At 40.3% G+C, this 16,939-nt stretch overlaps 2 protein-coding genes and 1 long non-coding RNA gene across 3 annotated transcripts; all 3 read left to right on the top strand.

Annotated features, from left to right (window-relative positions):
- Positions 1-336: 336 nt before the first annotated feature.
- LOC127610753 (uncharacterized) lies at positions 337-4,045 on the top strand. Its single transcript, XR_007965024.1, has 2 exons — positions 337-3,048; positions 3,127-4,045. It is a non-coding gene; the product is annotated as an uncharacterized LOC127610753 (long non-coding RNA).
- Positions 4,046-7,428: 3,383 nt separating this feature from the next.
- Positions 7,429-10,180, top strand: tlx1 (T cell leukemia homeobox 1). The gene is made up of 3 exons (XM_052081166.1): positions 7,429-7,938; positions 8,485-8,722; positions 9,951-10,180. Exons 1-3 carry the CDS (start codon positions 7,530-7,532, stop codon positions 10,159-10,161), a joined length of 858 nt encoding a protein of 285 aa, XP_051937126.1. The 5' UTR covers positions 7,429-7,529; the 3' UTR covers positions 10,162-10,180.
- A 3,038-nt stretch (positions 10,181-13,218) lies between these two features.
- Positions 13,219-15,975, top strand: sdhaf4 (succinate dehydrogenase complex assembly factor 4). The gene is made up of 3 exons (XM_052081190.1): positions 13,219-13,377; positions 13,595-13,708; positions 14,009-15,975. Exons 1-3 carry the CDS (start codon positions 13,299-13,301, stop codon positions 14,116-14,118), a joined length of 303 nt encoding a protein of 100 aa, XP_051937150.1. The 5' UTR covers positions 13,219-13,298; the 3' UTR covers positions 14,119-15,975.
- The last annotated feature ends 964 nt before the right edge of the window (positions 15,976-16,939 follow it).

A 16,939-nucleotide genomic window follows, 5' to 3' on the forward strand; every position in this document is an offset into this window, starting at 1 on the left:
CTTTATCAGTTTGGTCAGTTTGGTCTGATTTGGTCTCTTTATCAGAATCCATAATCTCATCCATTATCCGAGCTGCTTATCCTCACAAGGTTCAAAGCCGTGCTGATTCCTACCCCAGTTGTCTTTGGGCCGTTTGGTCGGGGTACACCCTGAACTGGTTGCCAATGAGTCGTAGGTTACAAACAGATGAATTATCATCTACACTCACAATTACCCGTTTGGACAATTTAGAGTGTTCCATTAACTTGCGATGCATTTTTTGGAATGCAGGCGGGGGGGGGGGGGGGGGGGGGGATACTCAAAGAAAAACCACGCAGGCACAGGGAGACTATCCGAATTCCACACAGGAAGGCCAGAGCAGGATTCTAACCCACGACCTCTGCACTGTGAGGCGGATGTGGTAAGCAGTCGATCACCATGCTGCAAAATGAATCAGAATTTAAAGCTAAAATTCTTTTTCTATTTGCTTGGAACAGTCCAATGCCAAATGCCTTTTACATTGTAATCAATCGTTTTAGTTTGGTATGAAAAACAACAATAAATATGAAAATCATCAACTACCATCACAGTTTACAAATGTTACAGAACAAAGGAACGGCTCATTGGCAGTTTTGGAACTGCCAACGTCCATCGAAGTCCAAGGGGTGAAAAAACAGACAAGTCAATGGTCCCTTTTTTCTTTCTCAGTTATGTGGATGATGAATCCAAATAATCATCAGCCATCTCATCGAACTCAACACAAACATCCGAAAGCGTTCACTCCACCCGCAAGCGCCTCAGGACAAGACGAAGGCACCTATGACTCAATGAGGGCTGGAGGAGGGGTGATAGCACTTGTGGTCCGCTGACAGAGGCTTGAGCTTTCTATACGACACAAGCCATCTGCTAGTGTGTGTGTGTGTGTGTGTGTGTGTGTCCACAGGCTATGTGATATAAACAAAATACCTCACAATTTACACATACAGAAATTGAGGGTAATCAATCCAACCTCACTGCAAGTCCAAACTTTCACAATAGCCTTTTCAGAGACCCATTAGCTTCGCGACACTTACTTTGGCTGTTGAATGAATTGTGTTTGGTCTAAAAAGGGCTTCAAACGTGGTCCAGAGATGGGCTACAGTGTCAAAGCTGTGTTGTTGTGTCTTGGTCTTTGGCATGAATACCACATGTTGGTTTCATATGTTGACACAGAACCAACTGCGACCACTGTTGACAGACTGAGTGCTGATAATGACATGTCTAATTCATTTAAACGTGATGAGGTACAAATTGAACTCAGATGAAGACAGTGATGTCTGTTTTAAATAGTCAAAAAAGGAATAGCCAATATATTCATTACCATTTGAGGAAACCTATTTGCATATTTCCTATTTCCATTTCAAAGAGACTTTTGAAGATACAAATTCCAAATATCATTTTTGGAATGGAACACAAATGCCACCCCTAAATCAGGAATAGGCTCCAGTTCCTCGCAAAACAGAACAAGCCTCTGACGGATGATGAACGATGGACCGGCAAATTTTTGTAAATTGCGCATCTCTGCTCTTCTGATATCGTTTAATGAGAAAAGATTTATCTATTGTACTATCATAGTTATAGTGTTGTATGTTTGATTGTTCTCAAGCACTTCCTTAGAGCTGCTATTACTTTTTGATATTGTGTAAATAACCCAAGGTGGGCATCATCAGTCCGGTGTATCTGTCAGTGAGTTTTCGTGAGTATTTCAGGCTGGGCCAGCCTGAAAGGAATTGTCAGCGACAGCCAAACAGCATTGGGAAGGTACTTAAATGGCATTAGGTCACACGCAGGTGCAGCACACCTGACACGCAGTCAAATACTGAAAAAAAATAAAAAAGTCTTGTTTACCTTTCAGCCCCACAGACCTCAATAACATGTGTGCCATTTACCGTATTTTCCGCTCAATAAGGCGCACCTTCAATCTTCGCAAAAGCCCACAGTGCTCCATGTTATCCAATGCGCCTTATATATGGTGGTAACAATCTCTTTGTATTCCTCAATGACTTGTTTCCCTGTTAGTGTTCCTATGCCATCTAGGGGTGATTATTAGCAGGAACCAATTGTAACCTAAAAGGGTTCCGCCCGACACTAATTGACGTGTGTATTCGCCAACTCAGACTCAAACAATCAGACAACTACTTTGTGAGCTCTGCCCAGCCATTATGAAAGGAAGATAATACCCAAAGTAGTAACTAGTAATAGTAAATAGTAACAGACTAAATCAGGGCTGTCAAACTCATTTCACAATGTGGGCCACATACGGCCTCGGTAGATGTCAAGTGGGCCGGACCATTAAAATTATACAATACTCTGTTATAAATAACTAAAATAAAATGCCTTTCCTTTGTATTGGTCTGAAGAAGCACAAGAAGATTAGGAAAATGTTGACATTTAATGAACATATCTTACAAAACATGTCATGTAGCACCTTAGATTTCCTTAGACAAATGTGCAATTTACTTTTATCATTTACATATATGCATTGAAACTGATCCCACGGATTGTACAAAGGCACAAGACTTTCACAAGTAATATGATATTGAAAAATATAGTAATTCATTTTAAGATTAAACAAGATTTATAAAGAAAGGAATTTTAAAACCATTTACACATGTGCATATGAAACCTAAATGTAATCCCTGCCCACACCTTACAAACCAAGGAGAGTGCTATTAAATGTGTAAAGAATAAAGTATTCACATGTCCTTGATAGCATCTGCTGTGTTGGGTCTGTCTCAGTGACAGACTGAGGCTGCTGTTGTCTTCTTCTCGGATCAAAACAATATTGTCTTCTATTCTGATCAAAATAGTGTGTCCAATCGCGGATACTCCATGAATTTTATTGAAAATATTAATTCCGTGTCTTAATGCATTTTTTCACGTTTAAATTATCCTGCGGGCCTGACTGAACCTCCTTGGGGCCGGTTCCGGCCCTTGGGCCGGATGTTTGACACCAATGGACTAAATGAAGGAAGGAGACAGGCGAGACTGCTAAGGATATTTAGCCCCTTGTCAATGTGCGACCACAAGGTTTGTGTCTTTTTGTTGAATCAGTTGTCTTCATAAAGTTTTTTATTTTTTTGTAATGCCAGTATTTATATGTTTCAGGTCTGCGTTCGTGACCATTTGTCACGGCTTGCCAATGGATAAACCCTGTATTTTTATGGACTTTGTGTCATGCTTCATGCTATATCCTGAGGGAGCTACATATGGATGGGCTGCAAAGGGCTGGGAAGCAGTTCAGGGTGTTCCGCGCCGACTACCTGAAGACAGCTGGGACAGGCTCCAGCACTCGCGCGACCCTTGTGAGGATAAGCATATGAGAAAATGAATGAATGAATGAATGAACGGATACTCAGTGACATGTCAGTACGTCGAGCTTTCTCCCAGTCTGAGTGTCAAATCTCTTTCATGCCTTCTACATCCAGCCCTGCTCTCTGTAGTTACTTTGTATTTTCATTGATAAAGATATGCCAGCTGCCATGAACTGGTTGCCAGACAATCGCAGGGCACACATCGACGAACAACCATCCGCGCTCAGACTCACAGTTAGGGACAATTTAGACTGTTCCATTAATCTGCCATACATGTCTTTGGAATGTGGGAGGTAACCGGAGTACCCGGAGAAAACCCATGGAGAACATGCAAACTCCACACAAGAAGGTCGGAGCCGGAATCGAACCCTGCACCTTTCCACTGTGAGGCCGACGCGCTAACCAGTCGACGACCAGACTTGTGATTCATTGTTTTAGGTTTACCCACAGAGTTTGTAAATATGAATGGTTCTTTGCCTATTTGTGTCCAGTGATTGACAAGTGACCAATCCTGGGTGTATCCCACCTCTTGCCCTTATATCAGCTCAGTTTTTGTTTCTAACCGTACACAGGAATAGTTGTTATGATTGCATTGTTGTAGATATTTTTGAAATGTGTTGTTGTTGTTTTATGTAAAATGCTGTGGAAAGCACTTTGTTACAGCTGCAGCTGTTGTGAAAGCGCTACATAAATAAAGGATGTGTTGTATTGTATTTTATTATTTCACAAAACTTTAATCTCGGGCCTCCCAATTTATCAGAACCCTTCATTTCACCGCCTATATATAGATTCAGAATTGTAATGTGCAAATCTTTTAAATAAGCCATTTCATTCCTCTCTGAAGAGGAGCATTTAAGTGCTCCAAGAGGTTAAAACCCCACATTGCAGTCAGTGGTAATGGAAAGTGTAGTGAGTTGCTGACAGACCTGGCGCCAGAGATTTGGAGGTCAAGAGTCAAGGACTCTGCAGGTAGAACCCACCACACTCCTTCAAAAAGAGGGGGAAAAACAGCATAGGAACTACAACATTGCTTCAATACAAACACCAGAGAGTCTGGTGAAGCCGTGTGGATGTGTGTCAACACATTAACACACACTAATCTGGTCCAGCGTTTGTCCATAGACTGGCAGCATAGCTTTGAGTTGGCCAATAAACCCTGAACCGACACAATACTAATCGATTAATGCAAAATAAATGTTGGTATTTTGTGAAGCATAATTGGATGAGTTTGGGATGAAAGGGGATTAACTCCTATAGAGCAGAGATGAGAACAGAAAATCAGTGACCTATTGAACTCGATTTTTCTTTTGTTATGTTTCTTTTATTGCATGGTAGAATGGAGACATTCGACTTAAAGTTTTGTGCAGTAATTCTCCGAGACTTTAAAATTTCAGCATGATGAAGCTTTCTCGTCGTCAAATAGCCAATGCCATCCAACAGCCATTTTCTGTTGTGCTTGACCTCATTGGTCAACCTCAGGTGACCTCGGGAGGCAATCTTATGCAAAGGTTCACCTATATCACAGTGTGTTTGTTTTTTGCTGGTATGTGCTATGTGGTTAGCACGTCTTCCTGAGAGCCAGGCGATTCTGAGTTCTAATCTCAACTTGAAAGAATCTGTCTGGAGTTTATCTGTTCTTCCCATATTTTTACTCTAATTGCTCCTAAATGATTTCTGAAAACATGCATTTTAGGAGACTATAAGAGCATAAATCCGGAGTAACTTTTTGCGCAGAGACAGGTTAGACCCGGTCTTGGTAATTTGACAGAGAAGCACGGCCGACAGACCTGTGAGAGGGAGGGATGTGCTGCTCTGGGAATGTTCACAGCCGACTTCATTCAATGCCAATCAAAGAGGCTTCTTTCATTCCCGAAATGCAGAACGCTTGGAGTGCACCACAGTCTCAACATGGCGGAAGCACATTTGCATCGTGAAGTGGGCACTGGGTTCATGTGCCCTTCTTCCCCTAGTTGTGCCGACCTTAAATAAAATAAAATAGAATGAATCCTCTGGTTTTATGCCCGCTCTTTACATATTTATGAATAAAATACATCTGACATCCACCACACATGCCCGCGCAGGTCAGAATCTGTCTTCCTGTGCCCCGTTCCAGATCACCACAATCACATTACTCAAGCTGCACAAATATTTAGACCTGATCTCATCAGGTATACAGTAGATTTCGAGAGACTTTCGACCACCACATTGTCACTTCGAGTACATCTTCAAAGACACACCCTAACTGCGTAGGAATGCCCAGCTTGCCGGAGACTAATTGGCAAAAAAAAAAAAAAAAGCCCAGCGAGCCTAATCCAACAATTAGGATATGCCAGCATTTGCGCTCTCTCACGACATAGAACCCTGACAGGTAAGCGGTAGAAATTATGTATACGAAGGTTAAAAAAAAAAACAAATTCAGTACCTGCATATTTAAAATATGTGGCATTGTGAAACTCTACTCTGGACTGTGAGTCGAATTGGGAACCCACTCTTGCATCGTATTTCAATGTTTTTGCAACTGCTCTCCCCAATCATCATTATGGTCTGCATTATAGCAAGGCTCCTATTAAAATCTGATGTCGGTTGTTTGACCAATGAGGACCATTTAAAAGGGATAAAATATTAATATCCTAATGCCCTGTGTTAAGTAATTAAGCCCGAGAGGCTGCGAGCAAGAGAGAAGATCAGTGGGTCATTTTATTTTTCATGCGGTTGTTGTGTGAGTTGGTATGTTTATTTCTGGAAAGTTATTGGCACCTCTCCACATTTGCAATAATACAAGTGTTTTTGATGAACTGCGATTAAAAAGCCATTACTTTTATTCCAATGAATATCTATTGAATGGAAAGGTACAATTCATCATTGCATGTACTCTAATCATTAATATTAATACAGCACTTGTAATGGATGAGTATTGTTAGACCCATGGTTGGTTTTAGCTCTGCAAAGAATCCATAAAACAAAAACATTCCAGCATCCAACACAAGTTCTACCCCCTCTGTAACAAATGAAAAAAGCGTGTCAGCGTTCATATCAATGCCATCCCTCTGAACATGAATTATTAATAGAAACTGATCCACGAAATGACCTAATAAACATCACTCATTTTGCAGAGATTCATATTGTTGGATTTATCCCTGGTAGATCAATTCAACAATATCTTAGAAGAATAATAAGCAAAACAATTATGTAAAGATGTTTCGACTCTTATCAATACTGACTGATTTTGAGCTTAGTCAGGAACTTGAAAACATTAACCATCTCCATGTTTTTTTTTTACAAATGAAATCTGTCCCAATTGCGATCAAGTTTTTAAAAATGTTTTTGGTCTTTTTTTAATGATGATGATATGCACTTTAGTCACTAGAATGTCCCCTTTCCAGTTAACCTGGGTTCATTTTCAACTTTGCACCAGAGTGAATGTGAATATGGTCAATGAGCCCTGTATTTCACTGGTGACCTGTCTCAGGTTGCACTCAGCTATCAACTGGGATAGACTCCTGCTTCCTGTGATCCTGAAAATGAAAATGGATTCCCCCAACATTCCAAAACATCCATGTTTGCTTTTTATTCCAAATATTCTAATATTCTCCATAGGTGTGAGTCATTATCTATATCTGTTCCTGACCAGTCCAAGGTTGAACCTTGTCTCCGGATCAAAGTCAGCTGGGAAAGACTCCAGCTCACCTGCGATTTTATAATACGGACAAGCAGAATAAACGACGCATTGATGGAATTTTATTTTATTTTCCTGATGCAACGTTTTTCGGTCGGTAAATGTGTTTCATAACATGTAGATTGAGTTGTGTTGTTGTTTATATTTAATTCTCGAGCACCATAGTTCCATAAAATGCTGTTGGAAAAGAAATCGCTCTCTCTCGCTCTCGCTCTCTCTCTCTCTCTCTCACACACACACACACACACAAACACACACATACGCGCACACACACACACACACACACACGTTTTTGCCATCTTGATTGATGTCTTCGAGCAGCTCCTGGGGGGGAGGCAGGCGGGAAGGGGGTCGGTGGAGAGGGAGGGGGGGGGGGGCTACTTGCGGTCCGTCCGATGAAGAAGACTGTCTGTATGCAGACACGTGCGCTCGCTTGATAACGGCTGAAGAAGAAGCCCTGGGCTCACTTTTGGGAGTCCGGTTGGAGCAACGCATGGTCACCGCGCCAATGCGTGGAGGCCATGGATCACATGGGACTAGCGGCACATCTGCAGCAGCAGCACACGCACGCGCAAGAGTCTATCAGTTTCGGAATCGACCAGATTCTTTGCAGCGTGGATCAGAGTTGCATGCTGACTGCGAGGATGCACGAGCCGGATTATGGACACTCGGTTTACAACGGCAACGCCAACAATGGCTTCGCCGGATATAACTGCAACGGCACTTCGCTCGGTGGGTCTTATCACATGAACGTGGGGGTCAATGTGAGCGGGCCTAATCCCGTCGGGGTCATCCGCGTGCCTGCGCACCGACCGGTGGGTGGCGGGAACTCTTGTATGCCGCCGGTAACCGGGAACATCAACAACATCAGTGCGCTTACCTTCCCTTGGATGGAGAGCAACAGACGGTACACAAAAGACAGGTTCACAGGTATGTAAAAATAGAACAGAGTGGTTTAAAATAGAAAAGTGCGGTGTTGACATCAAGTCCACGAAATGACATTTCAAAGTGAAAATTGTAATTGTTGAAAACTGGAACGGAGGCGTGCAAAAAGTGAAACCGTGTTATTAAAGCTCCGACAATAAAGAACACAAGTGCATACTTTTTTGCATAGAATATGGAGGCTGTTGTGTAGGTTATATCGTTTTATTGACTTAATTGACGACTATACAGGTTAATATAAAAACAGTTGTTAACCCGATTTGAACCAAAAGGTATGGCTTGGATGATATGAAATAAACTTTTAAAAAAGAGCAGCATGCTGAGCACGGCAATTAAGAGGGTGATAAATCAATAGCTTTCTGCCCTCATCGCTTAAAACTGAGCATTATTATCTGTGATTATCGTGCATTTGCTCTCTGTGCAAGTGTCTGCGGCTATAGCGAATATATGATACGTATTATCATGTCATGATGACTACTATATTATCTTTCAATGTGTTTTCTTGTTTTGCTCCTGTTGTTCCGGTCCGTCTAGTGTCTCTCTCACCGCTCACTGTTACACGTCGTGTAGGACACCCCTACCAGAATCGGACGCCGCCGAAGAAGAAGAAGCCACGGACTTCATTTACACGACTGCAGATCTGCGAGCTGGAGAAGCGCTTCCACCGCCAGAAATACTTGGCGTCTGCGGAGCGGGCCACTCTTGCCAAAGCCCTCAAAATGACCGATGCTCAGGTCAAAACCTGGTTCCAAAATAGACGTACTAAATGGAGGTAGAGCATTTTTTTCAGGGTATACTCACCTGGCAGCGCTATTTTGATTCACGCTAGTGAAACTTTAAATGTCGGAGTAAGTTTGGTCATAGTTCAACACTGTAATCTCGAAAACATGTTGATTTACTTTAAGATTGTCATCCAATCGATGTTTTGTGCGTACGTGTGTGCTTGTGTGTGTGCGCGCGCGCGCGTGTGTGTTCTTTTATACAATTAATGGAAATTCGGGGTGGCGAGAGGACAGATTTTTAAGACAATTTGTGTCACGGTTAATTCAACACGTCTTTTTATTATCGAGACAACAAGAATCGCCATAATATTTCGAATCTACAAAATCAACCCGTGACAGTGGCGTGAAGAAGAAGAAGCCACGGCCGTCATTTTCACGACTGAATCTGGTGTCATGGAATGAGATTTTAAGTTAAATGGGACACGAATGTACATGCTAGATCAGAGTCGATTTTAATGCTGGCATTACGAAAACACAATTTATTGTAATGGCAGACAATACTTTATATCGCCAAAATTGATTTTTAAACTATATTTGTTTTTAATCTCACGCGGTTTACAAAAATAGAACGAAAGCGGCTACTTTGATATTGTCAAACCCAATCAATGTGGGAACTGCTCTCTATTTTTACGGGAAGATAAGTGACAGCGAAATTCAGATCCATTTATCGAAAATGGAGAGCCAGTCGCACACGTAAACCTACGCAGATAAACTCCTAACCTTTATCATAATCGAATTCGACAGCATTTTAAAATCATACCATCATATTCAAATACCTTTCAAAATCCCAATATCCAGTTAGAATTGGAATACCTGGACTGCGATTTGCCAACACAATCAAGTCAGTAAGATTGAGTTTTTTATGTACAGCGTTTGAATAATACTTAATAAAATACTTGTATTTTTAAAATGTGTTTTTAAAGTACAAAGTAGTTGTTTTTATAAATCCTTCATTTTAAACACATCCAACAATACAATAAAAGCAGAAGACTTAAGCCTTGTCAAATTACATATGATGCTTTGTAATTTTTAAGATAAGATAATATATCCTTTATTTGTCCCACACTGGGGAAATTTACAGCCTCCAGCAGCAAGAATGTAGGTAGAAAGAAGAAAGAAGAAACAACAATAAATATTTTTAAAATTAACAAATACACGTATTTGTATATTCATTTATTCATCCATCCATCCTTGTGTGCGCTCTGGCGTGTTGTGCAGGAGGCAGACGGCGGAGGAAAGAGAAGCCGAAAGACAGCAAGCCAACCGGATTCTAATGCAACTGCAGCAGGAGGCCTTCCAGAAGTCCACCAACCAGCCGGTGACACCGGACCCGCTTTGCTTACAGAATAGCTCTTTGTTCGCCCTGCAGAACCTGCAACCGTGGACCGAGAACACCACCAAGATCAGCAACGTTACGGCCTGCGAGTAGGTGGCGAATGTTTCTGCGGAGCCCAGCGAGTAGGTGGTGAATGTTTCTGCGAGCCCAAATGACTTGCAGGCTATCATGCTGGAACCATTTCTCTCCTGACTATATTTCCTTTTTCCTTTTCTCTGACTGAGCGTGCCTCTGGAACGGGTATTTTGCACAAGCCCCGGTGATCCATTAGTCATGAAAAAAAAAAATCACGTTTCAAAGGCGTTGCTATCCGGCCTCATGAACAGCTTTTTATCTGCTTGTACCATTGGACGCTAATGTAATATAGAGAACACCTTTGAATATATGCCAATTCAAGACATGTTCAACAAAAGGTGTGAATATTGTTGATGATGGCTATTTTAGTATCTACATGGGCCAACGGGTCAACGAGCATCTTATTCATAAGATAGACTTCCATATCGTGAAAATATACCACCAGAAAGTAGTTAATTTAATTTGACATTTTAGCGGATTCACATTTTTAATGAACATTTATTAAAGGCCTTCACTTGTAAATCCGTACAATTCACTAAATGACAACTTGACAAAACTCGAATCACGCTCTGTCGTGCTGCTGCATGTTTTTTTAGCAAGTTTTTTACTTGACTACAAATCAATTTTGTGTGATGAGTAACACAGAATTTTTACTCCCACTCCCAAGGAAAAAAGTGTCGAACACTGATGATGCGTTTATGGGCATATCATATAGCCCTATGGAATACAATTTACAATATATCCAGCCAGCGATTTTACTTTAATGTATTGTTACACAAAAATATTCAATGCAGTTCTACACCACTGCTATACAATACTGTCAAAGACAACTGTAATAATAATAATAATAATAATATTCGAATGGGAGTTCAGCTACCTCCCGAAGTGAAAAATGTGACAGTATGATTTCAATGTAAGATTTTTCTCGTTGCTGTGCATTTTTCGATGGATTTTTAATATTTTGGAAAGCACAAACGCGCCAGCCATTATTTTCGCTTTTAGAGATGCGAGTTTGTTTTTTAAATCATGGCTCATCAAACCGAAGTTCAGTCCAACTGCTTGTAAATAGAAATAGCCCCGATTTCCTATATATTTTAACAAGATGGAATTGTATATTTAAGATGTTGCATAGTAAACCGTGCGGATGGATGAAAATCTCTGTGGTATATCGCAATTTATGGAAAGAGAAATGTGAGTACGTGTCAGTGTCTGTGTGTAATGTGACATTCCCCAGGACCGCTTTCCTCAAGGCGAAAGAACAATTCACCCTCCCTTCAAGAGTGAAAACTGTTGGAATTCCTCTCTCTCTCTCACACACACACACACACACACACACACACACAAACATACACACACACACACACGCACACACGCGCGCGCGCATCACAAGCACACAAACTCGTGCGCGCGCACACAATCACACAGACACATGGGGTTCATGGAAGCTGATAAAAATTAAATAGATTAGAGAAATTACCACTCTTAAATGCAAAATATTATTAATCGCTACCTCAGTGCCTACATTTTTTAGTAAGGCACCATGTAGAGCAGGGGTGTCCAAACTTTTTGCTAGGGGGGCCAGATTTTATGTGGTAAAATGTCGGGGGGCCGACCTTGGCTGACATTCTTTACATTGAACAACAATATTGTTCAACAAATTTTAGTAAGTCAGTCTGTTTCACGTTTCCATTTTTATTTTAATTTCAACAATCTTAAGAATTTCTTTTGGTTCATTTGAAACAGGTATATCACATGCAACTGCTTATTCACTTGACTTTTTCTTAAACAGAAGTCTCCTGAGTGCAAATTGATTGATTTGAAACATAAAATGTATCACCATGACTTTTCAATAGTCACAAAACCTTTGACTCGAACAACAGGGAAATGAACAAGCAATACACATATCCACAACTGCAAGGATCATTTGAAATATGACATATCAGTCAATATGTAAGTTGAAGGGTTCGCAGGTTTTAAATGGATTGCTCTACGTTTAGAATGGGCAAAAAGGAGAGGACGACTTCGTTTGAACACAACTCTTTCTCTTTTATTTTTCTCTCCTCAACCGCTCCCCGCTAACGCTCCAACCAACACTCCCCCTTCCGGTAACGACCCGCCTTCCTGTTTTTCTTCTCCAATCACATGTAAGCAACCTAAGAATATTTCAGGACGTATTAAACAGAGTATAATTAAGGTAACTAACATAAAAGAATATAATGCATGAATATAAAATGATAATAATTAACAATTTAACAAAAGCTTACAAATATAAACACGGAGTGATGTCTTGTTAACTCGTGAGTGATGCCCTCTAGTGTCTAAATTCTATTACTCATTTAGTGAATGCTATTACTCATTTAGCCACTAGAGGGAAGCAGTACTCAATGAAACATCACTCACCAGTCTACGAGACCTCAGTCAATGCAACACGTGTTCCATTGCGCCCAACCTGCGGGCCAGACGGCACTGATTTTATGACAGGGGCCGAGGGCCGGATTTGGCCCCCGGGCCGGACTTTGGACATGCCTGATGTAGAGTATGTATAATTTATATGAGTGAAACAAACAACACCGAGGAATTAAAAAGAACTTTTAAATGACTCAAATGTTATTTATTAATGATCTGAATACGGCATTTCAGTTGATACAGTGTGTAATTTAAAAACCGACAGCACGAGGAGTTAGTCACATATAAAATGCTTTAAAAAATGTTATACCCTTAATGAATGCAGTATTATTTTTATTTCATTACTTTAGTGGTTGGTTTAAAAATACTAATGTATTTATAATAATGACAGGCCCATACCGATATTAAAGTGTTATTCCATTTTTTAAATCATATCCATTTTGTATTTTGCTCATTTATGCAGTTGTTGAGTTAAGTGACCAAATATTTATCGTCATTCTGACCACATTTATAGTAAATAGAGAATATTGTTTTACTGTGCTGCGGGGCGGTGATAATTGTACCTGATGCAATGTAATATAATGCAGTTTTGGCCAAGTAAAACGTAAGGAAATAAGGAAGCTTTGTCGCTCTCTCGTGGTAATACAAGAAATTACAACTACGTACAGATCTTCCGTCGCAAAATGATTACGTCATGTTTGACAGCGTCACAACAATTGTGTAATTGTCCAAACTAGGGAAGGTAACAGATGTCTCGCTTACTGTCATCTGTTTCCAGCTGCAAATATTTATTTTCAAAGAGTCTTATCTCGGAATCGCCATTGTTAGGTGAGTCACTCCTTTTCCGTTGTCGATACCATTTAAGCAAAGCGTTATATTATCAGTATGAACCGCAATGGTTTAACCTTAAGCTTGGATGTAAGCTGCCGATTAGTTTTTGCCTTCGACTCTGCGATGAGAGGTCCACTGTGCCCGACCTAAACAGATAAAACCAAACGCTTGAACTTCATCACGAATAACGTATCTTGATTTTGGTCGCATTCAGGATGGTTCCGGTTCACCAGTGGTGCAGTAAAAGATCAAGCACCTCTGAAAAAAGCTACAACTCCCCAGGGACGGTTTGACGTGGACGAGGAGAAAACCAAGGGCGTTCTGGAGAGTAAGAATGTTTTGGAGAGGGAGTAAAATGCTATCTATCTATCTATCTATCTATTCATCCATCCGTCTCTCTCTCTCTCTCTCTCTATGCTTCCATCCAATTTACAGTCCATACTTGTTGACTGAATTTCATACAAAACGACATAGCCTTAAACTCGCATACAATAACCTGTGCATCACCGTTGAAGGCTTAAAATTTTAAAACAAATGAATATGTCACCACCTAAGATTGCATGACACCACACACAGTTAAGTGAGGCTGATACAAATGTATCATACTGAATAATTTATTTTCCCCAAGGGTTTCCTGAGGATGTGAATCCTGTGACAAAGGAAAAGGGGGGTCCCCGAGGTCCAGAGCCCACCCGCTATGGAGACTGGGAGAGGAAGGGTCGCTGTGTGGACTTCTAATTCACTGCCTAAGTTGTACAGTCTTGCACCTGAAAAATATCCATTTGAATGTTGTTCATTTGGTATGTCTGCAATGTTGTTAAGATCAGACAGTGAGGAAAATACGTTTGTGAGTGGTCTAACAAATCCAACCAAGGACACAAAGGAAGTCTGCCTTAAGTCTTAAGTCTAAGTGGTTTGGGTGGCACTGAGAAGCAGTTAAAAACGGAGATACTCTTCGAATTTTTAAACACAATCCTTACCCACTTTTCCAAAGCCAATTCCATTAAAGTTATCCATCCATCCATCATCTGATCGCTTATCCTTACGTGGGCTGCGGGCGTGCTGGAGCCGATCCCGGCTGTCTTCGGGCAGTAGGTGGGGTACACTTTGAACTGGTTGCCACCCAACAAGCCACCTAACAAGGGTCACGGTGGGTGCTGCAGCCTATCCCAGCTGTCTTCTGGCAGTAAACGGGGGGCACCCTGAACCCTGAACCGGTTGCCAGGCAATCGATGGGCACACACAGACCAACAACCATCTGCGCTCACACTCACACATAGGGACCATTTAGCATAGGTGTCAAACTGAGGTCCGGGAGGGCCACTGTCCTGCATGTTTTCCAAGTCTCCCTTTTGCAACACACCTGACTCAAATGATCAGATCATCAGCAACCTCTGCGCAAGCCTGACATTGAACTTGTTCATTTGAATCAGGTGTGTTGCAACGGGGAGACTTGGAAAACATGCAGGACAGCGATCCTCCAGGACCTGAGTTTGACACCTATGATTTAGAGCAGGGGTGTCAAAGTCAAAGGGACCGAGGTCCAGATAAAAAAATTTGCTGCAAGCCGAGGGCCGGACTGATCGAATGTTCATTCAAAAATGACCACATATGGTTTATTGAACCAAAGTTAATTGACTGAAAACCTAACAAATACATTACAATATGATCAGATAAATAAAGCAACATGTTCTTATGGCTCTATCAGTAAACTTTAATTTTCAACAGGCCCAAAAAACAAATTTCCTTTGTATAAAAATACCCATAAAATGAATGAAAGAAGCCGGTATTATTGAAGGCACCGTCAATAAATAGCCCATATTGTCTCTTTTAGCAAAAGTAGGCTAAAATTACTTAGAAGTAAAACAAATAATAGCAATTTTCGATCATTTACTCAAATAGAATATTTTTAAAACATAATTGGATTTAAATACAATAAAATAAAGTGGAAATTTTTATTAACCAAAAACAACACTTCAAGGAGAAGTAACATACAGTGAAAACCGATACAGTATTATACTCGGAGATGAAAGTGGACTTTTCTGAAAATTCCGCATGAATTAGTTTACACAAAACTTTATTCAAGTACTCGACATTCAATGATTAATCTTCCTTTTGTGTGCACACGTGTACCCTTTGTGGCTTACGTTCTCGCCGAAATTTCGAAATCTCCGAGATATGGCGAGGCCACGATAATGCGAGGCGAGGGTTTTAATCCTTGTGGCGACGCCACTCAAGCTAAGCGAGCCTCAGTAGTACATAGTTCGCTGCGCTCTATTTTTTTTAATCTTTATTGAACAAGTCAGAATACAATTCTCAGCAAAGAGAAAAACAAAACGAACGTTCAACCAATACATACATATTACAAACGTTTAAACAAAAAAGAAGAAAAAAAAGCCAGGGGATTTTTGACAAAAATTTCAAATAAGGAGCATGTAGCCAGACTCTTAACAGCTTTTTTGTTTTTGGAATCCATAATAGAGCTCAGGTACTGCTTTGTTTCTGCTTCAAATCTTTAGAAAATAGGTTTTGAATAATTCCATCTGGATTTGTGGATATGGAATTTAGCGAGAATGATTATTAAATTTATAATGACGGATGGTTTTGTGTTTTTTTCCTTATTTTTGTAGAACTCAAATGTAGAGCAGTTTTTCCAGTATAGCATAAAGTCAGAGTCAACATGTTCAATGATAAATCTGGATACATCTTTCCAAAATGTTTTGGTATACTGGCATTGCCAGAACAAGTGAATGAATTGTTTCAGGGTACATTCCACAAAATGAACAATCAACAGAGATGTCTTTCTTGAACCTAAGAAGACAATGCTTGGTGGGATAGTATTTGTGTATCATTTTAAAAGAGATTTCCCTTACTTTATTAGTCAGGAGGTATTTGTATGGGAGAGACCAGATTTTTCCCCAGTGTAGATTATCAACAAAGCCAGACCAGTAGGTAATAATGTGTGGGATTGTTATAATATCTTTTTGGAACAAGGATCGTATATTACGGTTGTTATTTCTGATTGATGTTGACGTAAAACAGGACTTGCCGATGCAGTCATTTTGGGGTCCAGGGTTGGTGTGGAGGTTGTTCTGTCCACCCTTTTCAATGGGTTAAGATTCCAGAAGGAATAACATCCATGACTGTAGCAAATTCTTTTGGGATGACCGGTAGATTAAATTTCTTTTAAAATTCTGAGTAATTTAAAAGGAAAACTTGATTATTGATTAGTTGACTGACCAGGACTATTTTATTGTTGAACCAATTATGTAGAAATAATGATCTATTCTTGTATAATATGTAACGATTATTCCAGATAAAGCATTTATGAGAGGAGAAATTATGTTTATATATCAAGGACCAGACCAAAAGTATCTGTTTATGGAAATTGGATAAAGCCAAGGGATTTTTTTCTATTTTGTAGTCACATAAAAGTACCAAATTAAGACCACCAAGTTGAGAAAATATATAGTTAGGTATAAAGTTCCAGATCGATGAGGGATTACCCAAAAATTGTTTGATCCAATTGATTTTAAACGTATTATTGAGGGTAGAGAAG

Source organism: Hippocampus zosterae, chromosome 11, assembly GCF_025434085.1.
Source record: "Hippocampus zosterae strain Florida chromosome 11, ASM2543408v3, whole genome shotgun sequence".
In the NCBI taxonomy this organism is placed as follows: Eukaryota; Metazoa; Chordata; class Actinopteri; order Syngnathiformes; family Syngnathidae; genus Hippocampus; species Hippocampus zosterae.